Source organism: Sylvia atricapilla, chromosome 17 (genome assembly GCF_009819655.1).
Source record: "Sylvia atricapilla isolate bSylAtr1 chromosome 17, bSylAtr1.pri, whole genome shotgun sequence".
NCBI lineage: Eukaryota > Metazoa > Chordata > Aves > Passeriformes > Sylviidae > Sylvia > Sylvia atricapilla.
In genome coordinates this window covers 1,648,887-1,661,896 of record NC_089156.1, presented here as the reverse complement: position 1 = coordinate 1,661,896, position 13,010 = coordinate 1,648,887, and the positions used below count along the sequence as shown (strand labels likewise).

Below are 13,010 nucleotides of genomic sequence, written 5' to 3'. Positions count from 1 at the left end.
CACGCTAGATGTCCCCATGGGGGGTTGTCCCCCAGGTGTACCACCCTGCTTGGACACTGTCCCTCAGCTTTGTGGGGAAACTGAGGCACAGGAGGTGGCAGGAGGCCACGAAGGCACCTCAGTATTTGCCACCTTCAGCCCAAGAACCCGTGGCTCTGCCCGCCGTGGGAGAGATTTGGGGACAGACCTGGGATGGGAGTTGTCACTCTGGCTGAGATCATGCAGGGACAGATCTGGAGGCAGGAGAGTTGTCATGGCTGTGCCCATGGCAGGACAGGTTTGGGGACAGGGGAAGTGACACTGGGGTTGTACCCATGGGAGAGGCATTTGGGGACAGATCTGGGGACAGGAGCGTTGTCATTCTGGTTGTGCCCATGGAGGGGCAGATTTGGGGACAGATCTGGGAATGGGGGAGTTGTCACTGTGGCTGTGCCCATGGAGGGACAGATTTGGGGTCAGGGTTGGGGTTGGCTGGGGGCCAGGCAGCGATGGCCGCGGTGGCCTCGCAGTGCCACCTGGTGGCTTCGGGCACGTGACGTGGCAGCCCGGGGGTCCCGGCGGAGCGGGGTCGGGCATGGGGACACCCACTCGTCCCCCTTCCTGTCCCCACAGTGGGGACCTCACTCCCTGCCAGCCCACATGGGCAGGGGCCACCCGCTGCCATCGGTGCAGTGAGCTGTGCTCGGGTCTCGGGGGGGCTGGCACCCCACGGCCACGGGACAGGGACACAGCGTGGGGACATGGAGATGGCATGGGGACATGGAGACAGGGCAGCGATCTGGAGATGGGACATGGCAGAAGGACCTGGAGCTGGGGTGGGGACACAGCATGGGGACAGAGCTGGGTCACGCTATGAAGAGCTGGGGACATAAATCCAGAGCTGGGGACACAAATCCAGGGCAGGGAGATGGCATGGGGACCTGGAGCCAGAGTAGGGACATGGAGCTGGGATGTAATAAGGGGACATAAAGCTGTGATGGGGACACAGAGGTGGGAGAGGGCCATGGCACAGGGGCCTGAAGCCCCTCCAGGGAGGCCTGAAGAGGCTCAAGCCATCAGTCATCAGGTGACAATCCTGGAGGGGGACCCCAGGGCCGGCTGAGTGTCATTTAGGGCCTTGGGGACAAGGTCCTGTGCAGCCGAGGCTGGGCTCTACATCTCTGTGGGGACACACAGGAGCATCACCTGGTGCAAACCCACTGTCCCCACCCACGGGCCCCCCCGACCCCGGGCGCCGCCGCAGCCGTGTTTAGTCTGGGCAGGAGCGTGGGTGACCTTCGGCTCCCGCGGCACCCACGAGGGTAAACAGCACCCGGGCCCCGCCTCAAGGACACCCGGGGGGGCCGGAGGGGTGGCGGTGACCCCAAGGGGCACCCATGGGCGGGGATCCCTGGGGGAATGCCTCCTGTGTCCCCACCGCGGGTGCAGGGTGGGGGGGATGTGCTGGGGTGACCCACAACCCACAGGCGACCAGGCGGGGAGCCCCGGGGTGCTGCCACTGCAGGGATGTGTCCCCGGACAGACAGACAGACACACAGACAGTCTGTAGGGCCCCCCGGCGGGGACCACCCGCGCACACCCATACACACACACACACACACACACAGCCTCCTTGCACGCCCCGACATGGGGACCACACACACACACACACATGGCAGAGGCAGCTGGAAGAACAGCAGGAGACAGACACACGGACAGACAAAGAGGCAGACAGACAGACACAAGGGTGGGTGAGCACACGCCCGGGCCGCACACACACACACACACACACACACACAGCACAAACACACCTGGGGGTGCACACGCGTGTGTGAATCTGTGAGCACGCCCGTGTGCATTCAGTGTGTGTACAAACGTGTAAACAATGAACAAATGCGAATTTTGCGCGCACACTCGTGTGTAAATCCTCAGGGATGCACACGCGGGGTCCCACACACGCGTGTGTCCGCAGGCTCACACCGCTCCCCAATCGCTCCCAGGGGACCGGTGTCCCGCAGCCGGGTCCAGCCCCGCACCGCGCCTCCTCCCCGCGCTGAGCCGCCCCCGGGCCCCCGTTCCTGCCCCCCCTGGGCCGGTTTGTGCCCCCGACCTCCCGAACTGCCCCCCGCACCCCGTGTGCGCCCCGGCAGCCGGACCCCTGTGCCGGCGGGGCGGAAGGAGGGGGAGCAAACGGGGGGGCAGGCGGGGGGTCCCTCCTCCAGCCCTCCTCCTCCTCCTCCATCCCTCCTCCTTCCTCCTCCCCTCCCCCGCCGCCCGCTCGGTGCCGGTGCCGGTGCCGGTGGCCGGGCAGCGCCGAGCCCCGCCGAGCGGCATGGCCGGGGGCTGGGGGTGCTGCCGCCGCCCGGCCCTGCCCGCAGCGCTGCCCGCAGCCCTGGGGCTCTGCCTGTCCCTCTGCCTGCTGCTGCCGCTGCCCGCAGCCGCCTGGAGCCCGGCCCTGCTGCCGCCCGCCGCCCGCAGGTACCGCCACCGGGGACACGGGGATGCGGGCACCGGGGACACGGGGATGCGGGCACCGGGGACATGGGGCCACCATCGCTGCCCGGGGTGCCGGGGGCTGTGGGTACCGGGGAGCACCAGGCACCGGCAGCTGCGGGTACCGGGCACCGAGTTCTTGGCACCAGGGGCATCAGTGACCCGGGAGCTCCTGGCATGGGGGACACCCGGGATGTGGGAACCTGGGAGACTCTGGGCATCTGTGGCACCAGGGGTCCAAGGTACCGGGCATGGGGGCATCGGGGGTAGGGGGCACCAGGCACGGGCTTCTGTGGGTACTGGGGGCTCTGTACCAGACGCGAGGGCACCAGGGACCCGGGGGCACCCCAGGGAGGGGCTGTGTGGGCCGTGGGGCTGCTGGGGCGGGGAGGGCTGAGGCCGGCAGGGCTTACTGGGGGGTTACTGGGTCTAGCTGGACTTACTGGAGCTATCAGAGCTGCCAGGCTTGGCAGGGTGCTGGGAGGTGCTGGGGCTACTGGGGCTGCCCAGGCATACTGGGGCTGCTGGGATGGACTTTGGGGCGTACTGGCACTACTGGGGCTGCCGGGACTGCTGGGGCTGCCTGGGCATAGAGAGACATGCTGAGTCTGCTGAGTTCGGTTGGGCATACTGGGCGTGCTGGGGCTGCCTTGGCATGCTGGGACTGCCGGGGGTGCTGGGCATACTGGGAGTGCTGGAGATGGGGAAGAGTGGATGTTCCCTGGCACAGGGTGCCCAGCCCCTGGAGGTGGCCCAGCCCCTGGAGGTGGCCCAGCCCGGGGGTCTGTGGGTGCTGTGGGGGGCTGTGCTCCCTGTCCCGCCGCAGCGGCGGGGGGGTGCTGGCGGGATGGGGGGGTTGTTTACAGGAAACCCTTGGGTCTGGCCGTGTCTCCGGCACCGGATTGCCGGGACCTCCCGGTTCCGCTCGGCTCAGTGAGGCGACGGGCAGAAGCCGCCTCATTTCCCCTTCCCCTCCCGGCCAAGCCCAGGAAGCCCCCGGCGCCTTGGCACAACCCTGCCGTGTCCCCCCGCGACCCCCCAGGCCAGCAGCCAGCGCCCACGAGCCCCCAGCCCCATCCCAGCCCCATCCCTCCCTGACCCAGCGTCGCTGGGATCCCACGTGCCCAAGTCGGGGGCACAAAGCCAAGGGGCTGATTTTGGGAATGGGAGCGGGATTCGGAGCCAACCGTGATGTGGGCTTTGCCCCGGGTGGGCGCAAGCCCTGGCAGCACAGCCGGACCCCCTCGGTGCCCGTGCGGTGCCGGGTGGGCCGGGGTCATGCCAGGCCACGCAGGCGCTCGCATGCCAAAGCCTGCCAGCTCCTGCCCCGCTCCCGGGAGGGCATTCCCCCTGGGAAACGAGCCGGGACCCATCCCCATCCCATCCCAACAGGCATTCCCGCAGCCGGAGCTGGCACCGCCCAGGGGCTGGGTGTCCCTCCAAGGGGGGACGGTGCCACCCGGGACCCCCTCGGCACGGCAGGGTGGCAGCGGGAGCGTGGCGACAGCTCCGGCAGGCTCTGTGCTTCCAGAGCCCTGGCACGGTGCCCGCCTGGGACGCTGCCCAGCCGGAAAGCCCTGTGCCACCCCGCTGTCCCCCCCCCGCCTCCGGCACCTCCCAGACAATTGTCCCCCCGCGGCGCCCGCTTGTCCCTGCTGCCACCTCCTCCCTCCTTGCAGCACTGCAGAGGCCCCAAAAAGCTCATTTTTTGACCCAAATTGTGCAGCCTTTGAGTTTGGAGCTGCCGAGGGTACGGCGAGTCCTTCCCGCCGCGGGGACAGGGACACCGGGCATTGTGGCACTAGTGTGTCCCCCTCTGCAGGGGGAAACTGAGGCTGGGGTGCCCGGGGAGGGGTGGGCAGAGCCTGGCATGTGGGGCAGAAGAAAGGAGCCTTTGTGTGGGGTGGGCTGGGGGTGCGGGGGGGCTCCGGGCCCCACTCCAGGCCAGCCGGCGCCAGCGCCACGCCGGGAATGCAGCAGGAATGCGGGGCCCCGCATGGCAGAGCAGGGCTCCCCATGAGCACCCCAAAAAACCGGGCATGGGCATCTCCCAAGGTGACAATTCGGGTGGCAGCACCCCCTTGGTGTCCCTGCGGAAGGGCTGGTGACATCGGTGCTTTCCCTTGCAGCAACTGGTGCTCCTACACGGTGACACGGACGGTGTCATGCCACGTCCAGAACGGGACATTTCTCCAGAGGGTCTTCCAGGGCTGCCGCTGGCCCCTGGCCTGCAGCGGGGGCAGGTGAGCGGGGCCACCGCGGTCCCCTGGGGACAGGGACACCCGGGATGTCCCCGGGATGGGTCTGAGAGCCACCCCTCTGTCCGCAGCTACCGCGCCGTGGTGCGGCCCCTCTACAGGGTGACCTACAGGACACTGACGGCGCTGGAGTGGCGCTGCTGCCCCGGACACAGCGGAGCCAACTGTGAGGAAGGTGGGAGCTGGCGGCGATGGGGGCCTGTGCAGGGTGGGCAGGTGGCACCCAGGGGCTGTGGGACACGGCCTCCGGTGTCACTGGTGGGGGTGGGTGGGGAGAAGGACCTGTGGGTGGGATGGATGGAGGGAGGGATGGATGGATGATGGATGGATGGAGGGATGGATGGAGGAACGGACAGATGGATGTTCTTCAGTGGTGGATAGAGGAGGGCAGGAGGGATGGATGGTTGGATGGATGAAGGCTAGAGGGATGGATGTTCATTTAGGGATGGATGGGTAGATTTTGCTGTGGGTGGGTGGGTGGAGGGATGGAGGGTGGGATGGATGGATGGATGGATGGATGGATGGATGGATGGATGGATGATGGATGGATGGATGGATGGATGGATGGATGGATGGATGGATGGATGGACGGATGGATGGATGGATGGATGATGGATGGATGGATGGAGGGATGGATGGAGGGATGGATGGAGGGATGGATGATGGATGGATGGATGGAGGGATGGATGGAGGGCTGGATGGAGGGATGGATGATGGATGGATGGATGGATGGATGGATGGATGGATGGATGGATGGATGGATGGATGGATGGAGGGTGGATGGATGGATGGATGGATGGATGGATGGATGGATGGATGGATGGATGGATGGATGGATGGATGGATGATGGATGGATGGATAGATGGATGGATTCTCCCATGGGTGTGAGAGTGTATCAATGGCTGGCTGTGCCCATGGATGGACAGATGAGAGGACAGGGGCTGGACAGAACTTCCTGGGTGGGTGAGGGAGTGTCCCTGTGTGTGGATGGATGGAGAGAGATCCCCACCTGGGTGCGTGGGGCAGTGGATGGGCAGTCAGGTGGACAGGAGTGGGTGGGCAACGGGATGTGCCTTGGCTGGGGAACTGGAAACAGCTGATGGATGGGGCGTGGGTGGGTGGACAGCTGGACATTCCTGGGCATGGCAGTGCCCACGAGGGGGTGCAGCCCCCCACCCACGAGTGGCCGGCTGTGGGTGGGCGGTGGATGAATGGGTGCGAGGCTGTGCCGTGCGTGCGGGGACGGGTGCTGCCAGCTCCTGACAGGGGGTCTTTGTCCCCATTGTCACCACATCCACATCCTCCTCCTCCCTCTCCCTCAGGGCCCTGCTGCGGGTCCCAGCCCGGCCCCGGCTCCATGGGATTGGGGACTGTGAGGGCAGTGGGTGGCACCCAGGGGTGGGGACACCCTGGGGTGACACTGAGGGTCTGCAGGGCAGCGGGTGACACGGGGGGTCTGGAGGCAGCTGGGTGGGAGCAGTGCTGGGGGAGGCGGGAGGTTCTTCCTCCTCCTCTTTCTCCTCCTCCTCCTCCCTGCATGCTTGGCCGCCTGCCCCACATCTGGCCCCACTTAGAGCTGTCCCCTGCAGCACGGCGGTGGCCGTGCCGGGGTGGGGTGACAGCGTGGGGGGGCTCGGGGGCCACCTCCACTCCAGATACCCCTTTTCTGTCATGCTGGGTGGCCCCAAGCCGCTGTCCCCAGGATCCCTCAGTGGGGACAAGGGACTTGGACTCCACCGCGGGGTGTGGATGTGGGCAATGTCCCCAGGATTGTGCTCCTCACTCCAAAGCCACCCTCAGAATGGCGCTGGGGGCCATGAGGGTGTTTGGGGAGATGGGGGTCAGGACTGAGGGAGGGATTTGGGGGAGGCTGGGGCTGAGTTTGGGGCTGAGATTGGGGTGATTTGGGGAGATTTGGGGGGTCTGGTTAAGGACCGTGGCTGGGTTTTGGGGGTTGTGGGTTGGGGGGATCTGGTGTGTGGTCATGGAGGGTTTTGGGGATCTGGTTCAAGACCACGGGTGGGTTTTGGGCGATGCCGACTCAGGGTCATGGGTGGGATTTGGAGTCTGAGGCTCCCCGAGAGCAAGGCTGGGGCCCTGCACCCCCCGATGTGTTGGAGGGAAGTCAAATAGGAAGGTGTCCCGGAGGAGGCCATGCCCCACAGGGGGGTCCCCCCGTGCTGACGCCCCTTTCCTCGGCAGAGGCTCACACTCTCCTCACCCTGCGGGACACCGGGCGCCCCAGCGCCGCCCCGCGCCGGCCCCCGCTGCACCCCGCGGCCTTCTCAGGTGGGTCCCTCCCCAAATGCCGGGGTGGGCACAGAGGGCTGGGCGCCCCCCACCCCACCGCCTGTGCCCCCCAATTTTCCCCCGCAGGGTGCCTGAACTGCAGCCGTGTCGGGGAGCTGACAGCCCGGCTCGCCACCCTCGAGGCGCAGGCAAGTCCCAGTTTGGGATGGGGCCACCTCCCCCTGCACCCTCCGAGGGGCACGAGAGCCACCTTGCGTCCCCTGCTGTCACCCACCCCTCCTGTGTCCTCGCCAGGTGGCCCGGCTGGCGGTGGCCGAGCCCCCCAGCCCAGCAGCACCCAAAGGCAGCGCCCCGGGCAGGGGGCCCGAGGCCGGGCAGCTCTGGGGGTCCCCGGCTGCCCGAGGGAGCCCCGGCGATGACGGTAAGGCAGAGTGACGGTGACAGTGCCAGTGCCACCTGGCAGCGCCCACAGGGCTGGGAACACAGTGATGTTGTCAATATTTGGGTGGGAGGGTGCAGGACCCCTCACTTTTGGGGGACAAAGCAAAGCTGTCCCACCGCAGCTGTCCCCAGCTGTGACACTGAGCCACCCGCGGGGACAGGCCAGCTCTGGGGAGGGGGTGGCTGTTGGTGGGGACAGGGTGTGGGGCATCCCCGAGGGGCTGTCCCCTCCTCAAGGTGCTGCTCTACCGCAGGGAGACCAGGCTGGAGGGGACCCCCCGGGCCCAAGGGCGACTCGGGAGGACGGGGACCCTCGGGAATTCCTGGAGTGAAGGGTCCAGTGGGGCCACCAGGTAAGGGGGGACAGCGTGGGGGGGACCCCAGCCTGGTGCCTGGCCCAGTCGAGCCCCCCCCTTTCCTGGTGGGCAGATCTTGAGGGGTCCGTGCAGCATTTTGGGGGGCTCAGAAGGGCCCCAGCGCTGCACAGCTTTGGGCACGCTCCAATCTTCACCATCCTCTTCCTCCTTGCAGGTCCCCCCGGCCCCCCAGGACCGCCCGGCCGGGATGGAGCCAGGGGGCTCCCAGGAGAGAAGGGGTTACCCGGGCCCCCCGGGCCCCCGGGCCCCCCTGCCCCCGTGGGGCCAGAGATTCCCCGCCTGGCCGAGCCCAGTAAGGAGGGGCTGGGCTGGGGGGTCCCCTCCCAGCGGGACCCCAAAAACGGGACTGAGTTGGGGCAGAGCTGGGTTGGGGGGTCTGAGCATCACCTGGCCTGAGGGTGCTGTGGGGACGTCCTGGTTGTCCCTGGGGATGAGCTGTGGGGCACTGGGGACCCCCAGGGCATCACTGGGGTTCAGAGATGAAATGTGGGGCACTGAGCACAGCTGGGGACCCCTGACCAGGATTTCAGGCATGAAGTGGGGGGCACCAGGCACTGCAGGGAACCCCCTGCCAACAGCAATGAGCTGTGGGGACCTCCTGCCATCATTGGGGTGACAGGGACGAGACACGGAGGAGGGCAGGGCAGGGAAATGTGGTCCCCCGTGTCCCCAGGGGAGGCCTGACCCCAAAACGCCCCCTCCATTCTCCCCACAGGGGACCCTGTCCTCTCCAACACCTTCACCGAAGCCACCAGGAGCATCATGGGTCCCGTGGGACCCCCCGGACCCGTGGGGCCAATGGGTGAGGGTGTCCCCCCTTCCTTTGTCACCCCCCAAGGGTTTTGGGTGCCCCAATGTGGGGCTGAGCTGTGTTCCCTCTCCTTGCAGGTCCCCCCGGGCCCCCAGGTCCCATTGGTCCCCCCGGGCCGCCAGGACCCGATGTAAGTGCTGGGGTGGGGGGCACGGGGGGTGCTGAGCCCCCGTGTCCCCTCAGGGCTGATGTCCCCGCCGTGTCCTCGCACAGGGCAGAGCAGGAGCACCCGGAGCTGCCGGGCCCCCTGGGGAGAAGGGGGACAGGGTGAGTGCCCCCAGCCCCACACTGTGACCCCAGCTGGGGGGTGTCAGCCAGGGGGGTCTGGCCGTGCCTCCCAGGGGTTCTGGCAGGCTCTGTCCCCCCCGCAGAGTCCCCAGGGCCACCCAGGCAGCTGCTGCTGTCCCCTGGGGTGGCCGTGTCTGGGTGGAGTGGCAGCGCAGGGGGGTGGTTTGGGGACATCTCTGCTCTAGACACCCCTTTCCTGCTGGGTGTCCCCAAGCTGCTGTCCTCGGGGTCCCTCTGTGGGGACAGGGAGCTGGGACCCCGCCACGGGGTGTGGATGTGGGCAGTGTCCCCAGGATTGTGTCCCTCCAGACCGGGACTGGGGCCATGGGGGCGTTTAGGGGGGTGGGGGGTTCAGGGCTGGGGGGAGAAGCTGGGGCTGGCTTGGGGGGGAACGGAGGGATCTTGTGCGTGGCCATGGGGACAGTTGGGGGGTCTGGTTCAAGACCATGGGTGGGTTTGGGGGTTTGGGGTTGGGGGATCTGGTGTGGGGTCCCATCATGGGGTCTGCCAGCATCTCCCTTGGTGGGGCTCTGGCTGTGTCCCCCGGGCGCTGACGGGCTCTGTCCCCCCGCAGGGTCCCCAGGGCCACCCAGGCAGCCGCGGGCAGGACGGGGCACAGGTAGGTGGGTGGGTGGGGCCCCCCCGGCCGCAGCCCCCCGTGCCCCCCGCTGCCAGGCCCCTCTCCTCTCTGTGTTTCAGGGCGAGCCGGGCCCCCGGGGCGAGCCGGGCGAGAGGGGCACTTGGGTGAGTGGCACCGGGGACACCGGGGATGGGAGGGGGACACGGTGCTGGCAGCGGCTGGGTTGGGGGGTGATGGGCGTGGGAGGACCCTGACACCCTCCCTGCTGCCCTCTGCATCTTGTCCCTGGGACCACAATGATGTCCTCAGGGTCCCCAATTGTTCCACAGCTTGTCCCTGGGTTCCTAGTGTTGGCAAGGGTGTCCCCAGCTCTTCCCAGGGCTCGCACCTCATCCATGTCACCCCAGCGACATCCTGGGTGTCCCCAGATCTGCCCAGGGCTCACACCTCATCCATGTCACCCCAGTGACATCCTGGGTGTCCCCAGCTCTGCCCAGGGCTCACACCTCATCCATGTCACCCCAGTGACATCCTGGGTGTCCCCAGCTCTGCCCAGGGCTCACACCTCATCCATGTCACCCCAGTGACGTCCTGGGTGTCCCCAGCTCTGCCCAGCGCCATTTCTCAGCCCCAGCACCCCAACGGTGGCACTGGGTGTCCCTGGCTGTGCCCAATGTCACCTGAACAGAGTGAGGGGGCACAGGGTGGGCTCAGACCCCCCCCGGGCTAGCCCCACTCCTCTCCCTGGTGTCGTGGTCAGTTGGGGGGTCCCCATGTCCCCTCCGTTCTCCCCCCACGGGGGTGGCCTGGGGCGGATTGGGTTCAGCCCCCCCTCAGCCCATCCCTCTCTCCCCCAGGGGGAGGGTTTGCACCAGCTCCGCGAGGCACTGAAGATTTTAGCGGAGAGGGTTTTAATCTTGGAAACAATGATTGGGCTCTACGGTGAGTAGGGGGATGGGGACCCCCGGGGTGACCCCCACCCCTGCCAGCAGGTCACCAGGTCCCCGTGACGTCACGGTGGCCCTTGGCTCGCTGATGCCACGGAGCTGCAGGCAGGGGACCCTCGGCAGCCCCTCCTCATGTCATGGGGGGATAGCAGAGTGACCCCCCCTCCAGGGCGGTCCCTATCCCTGCCAGGAGGTCACCGAGCTCCCATGACATCACGGTGGCCCTTGGCCATCATCAGCTGAGCATGATGCCATCACCCTCATGGTCGCACCATGACCAGCACTGGGGACCAGGAAAGGCCACCAGGGTCCCCCACCTGGGCACCCCAGAGCCCCCCCAGACACTGCCCACCTCGGCCAGGGACACCTGTGACAGTCTCAGTGTTGGGGACAAGCCGGTGGCCTTCTGACAAGGCTGGGGACATGTCCCCCCACGTTTTGGAGAGCTCGGTGTGCTGGGGGGTGGCAGAGGGAGCATCCCCAGTTCAGGGACATCAATGTCCCCACCAGGGCACTGTCAGGGACATCAAGCCAGCAGTGTCTGCCACAGGGCCAGCACAAGGGACCCCTCTGTCCCCACGGACCCGCAGGGATGGGGGAGCCCCCGGCACCCCTCTGAGACCAGGAGGACCCTCCTTGGAGACCTGGCACCCCCTCCTCGTGCCCTGGCACCCCCATCCTGCTGGGGCTGCACCCCTGCCGTGCCCCTGCCGTGCTGTGCACCCCTGCCGTGTCCCCGTGCCGTGTCCCCGTGCCGTGTCCCCACGCCGTGTCCCCACGCCGTGTCCCCACGCTGTGCCCGCCGCAGGGCCAACGCGCTCTGCTCTGCTCTGCTCTGCTCTCTCCCTCTCCCCCAGGCCAGTAGCTTCCAAACCCTCCTGCGGCAGCAGGCCCGGCTGGAGGTCCTGGCTAGAAGGGTCACCTTGCTGGAAGCCATCATCTGGCCAGGTAACCATCCCCGCCCCGCCCCGCATCAGCCCGCAGCGCCCCCGGGAGCGCGGCACGGGGGGCTGCGGCCACCGGGAACCGGGCACGGCACAGCTCCGGGGCCACGGGAGAGCTGGGACAGCTGCTCGGGCTGAGAGGGGCAGCCACGGACATCCTCTTGGACTGAGAGAGGCAAACATGGAAATGCTCTTGGATTGAGAGGTGGCCATGGAGATCTGCTTGGATTGAGCCACACAACCACGGAGATCCCCTTGGATTGAGAGAGGCAAACATGGAAATGCTCTTGGATTGAGAGGTGGCCATGGAGAGCCTCACGGGCCAAGGGAAACTCTGGAGCTCCCCAAGGTTTAAGGGAGACCATGGAAAGAGCCTCTCACTCCAAAGGAGACCATGGAAACCCCTCTCCGACCCATGGAGGACCCCCAAGGCCAAGGGGAACTCCAGCACCCCTCAGGAACCAAGGCGGACCTTGGAGCCCCCTTGGATTGAGAGAGGCAACCACAGAGCCCCTCTTGGGCCAGAGGAACCCCTGGAGCCCCCCAGGGCTCAAGGAAATCCTTGGAGAAGGGAGACCATGGAGACCCCCTTGAGCCAAGGGAGACTCAGGGGTCCTCCCAGGCCCACAGCAGACCTCGGGGACCCTCTCGGACCGAAGCAGCTCCCAGAGCTCCCATTGTCCCAAGGGATCTCTGGTGCCAACCCCCCGTGCCGTGTCCCCAGCTGGGGACAGCGGGTGCCCCCCACCCTCACCCGCCCCTCCCCATTCCAGCTGTGCTTTTCCACAGGGTTCCAACCGGGGGTGCCAGGCAGGGGTGCCAGCTGGGGGGTCCTCGGGGGAATGTCCCCAGGGCTTGGGGACACCCAGAGCCGCAGGAGGGCAACAGCCCCCATTTCAGTGGGGCAGACCACGCACTGATTTGCGCTGATTTGGGGATTTGTAGAGCGGGGGCTGACACCCCACCCCGTGACACCCTTTCCTCTCTTCCCGCAGAGCCAGAGCCCGGCTCGGGCAGCGGTGCCCCCGGCACGGCGACCCCCGCGGTGCCCCGCGGCAAGCGTGGCAGCGGCCACCTCCCGTACCGCATCGTCCCCTCGCCCCGCCGGGCCCCCCCGGAGCCGTGACAGGGGCGGGGGCGACACCCGGGTCCCCTCCGCTGTGCCCCCCTGGGGAGCAGGACGGGGCCACCCCCGTCCCCCCCTTGGTGCTACTGGTGGCACAGCACAGCGCCACACCACGCTTCGCCCCCATCGCCGCTGCCTGAGCCCCCGGCAGCGCGACGGGTGTCCCCAGCCCCATTTCTGTCCCCCGTCTCCGAGGTGCAGCTCCGGGGGGATGGATTCTGTCCCGTCCCGTCCCCAGCCCGGCACCCAGGCTGGGGGAGGGGATTGGGGGGCTGGCGGTGGGGAGCCCCCGGGTGGGGACCCCGCTGCGCCGCACGCTTCGCTGCTTTGGGACCCGCGAGGTCATTAAATGTCCCCAAATCCGTGTCCTGTGGTGTCGCCTGGTGCGCCAGGGTGAGGCGGGCAGGTGTGGGCATGGGATGGCATTGGGGACAGCCAAGGAGCACGCACCCATGATGTGACACCAAACCAAGCAATGGGCGACACCCGCCCATGTCACACCACTGGTGGGACGC

The 13,010-nt window shown here is 67.5% G+C and overlaps 1 protein-coding gene across 1 annotated transcript; it reads left to right on the top strand.

Annotated features, from left to right (window-relative positions):
• The first annotated feature begins 2,262 nt into the window (after positions 1-2,262).
• On the top strand, positions 2,263-12,596 carry EMID1 (EMI domain containing 1). The gene is made up of 15 exons (XM_066331170.1): positions 2,263-2,457; positions 4,602-4,715; positions 4,802-4,905; positions 6,934-7,020; positions 7,108-7,169; positions 7,276-7,402; positions 7,677-7,775; positions 7,954-8,091; positions 8,515-8,601; positions 8,688-8,740; positions 8,824-8,877; positions 9,473-9,517; positions 9,598-9,642; positions 11,283-11,373; positions 12,365-12,596. Exons 1-15 carry the CDS (start codon positions 2,312-2,314, stop codon positions 12,493-12,495), a joined length of 1,383 nt encoding a protein of 460 aa, XP_066187267.1. The 5' UTR covers positions 2,263-2,311; the 3' UTR covers positions 12,496-12,596.
• Positions 12,597-13,010: the final 414 nt, after the last annotated feature.

Bases quoted from the DNA above. Each gene is read 5' to 3' on its own strand.
- EMID1 (XM_066331170.1), top strand. From the start codon at position 2,312: ATGGCCGGGGGCTGGGGGTGCTGCCGCCGCCCGGCCCTGCCCGCAGCG. The intron at 4,906-6,933 runs GTGGGAGCTGGC...TTTCCTCGGCAG, and splicing joins CGGAGCCAACTGTGAGGAAG to AGGCTCACACTCTCCTCACC. The intron at 8,602-8,687 runs GTGAGGGTGTCC...CTCTCCTTGCAG, and splicing joins CGGACCCGTGGGGCCAATGG to GTCCCCCCGGGCCCCCAGGT.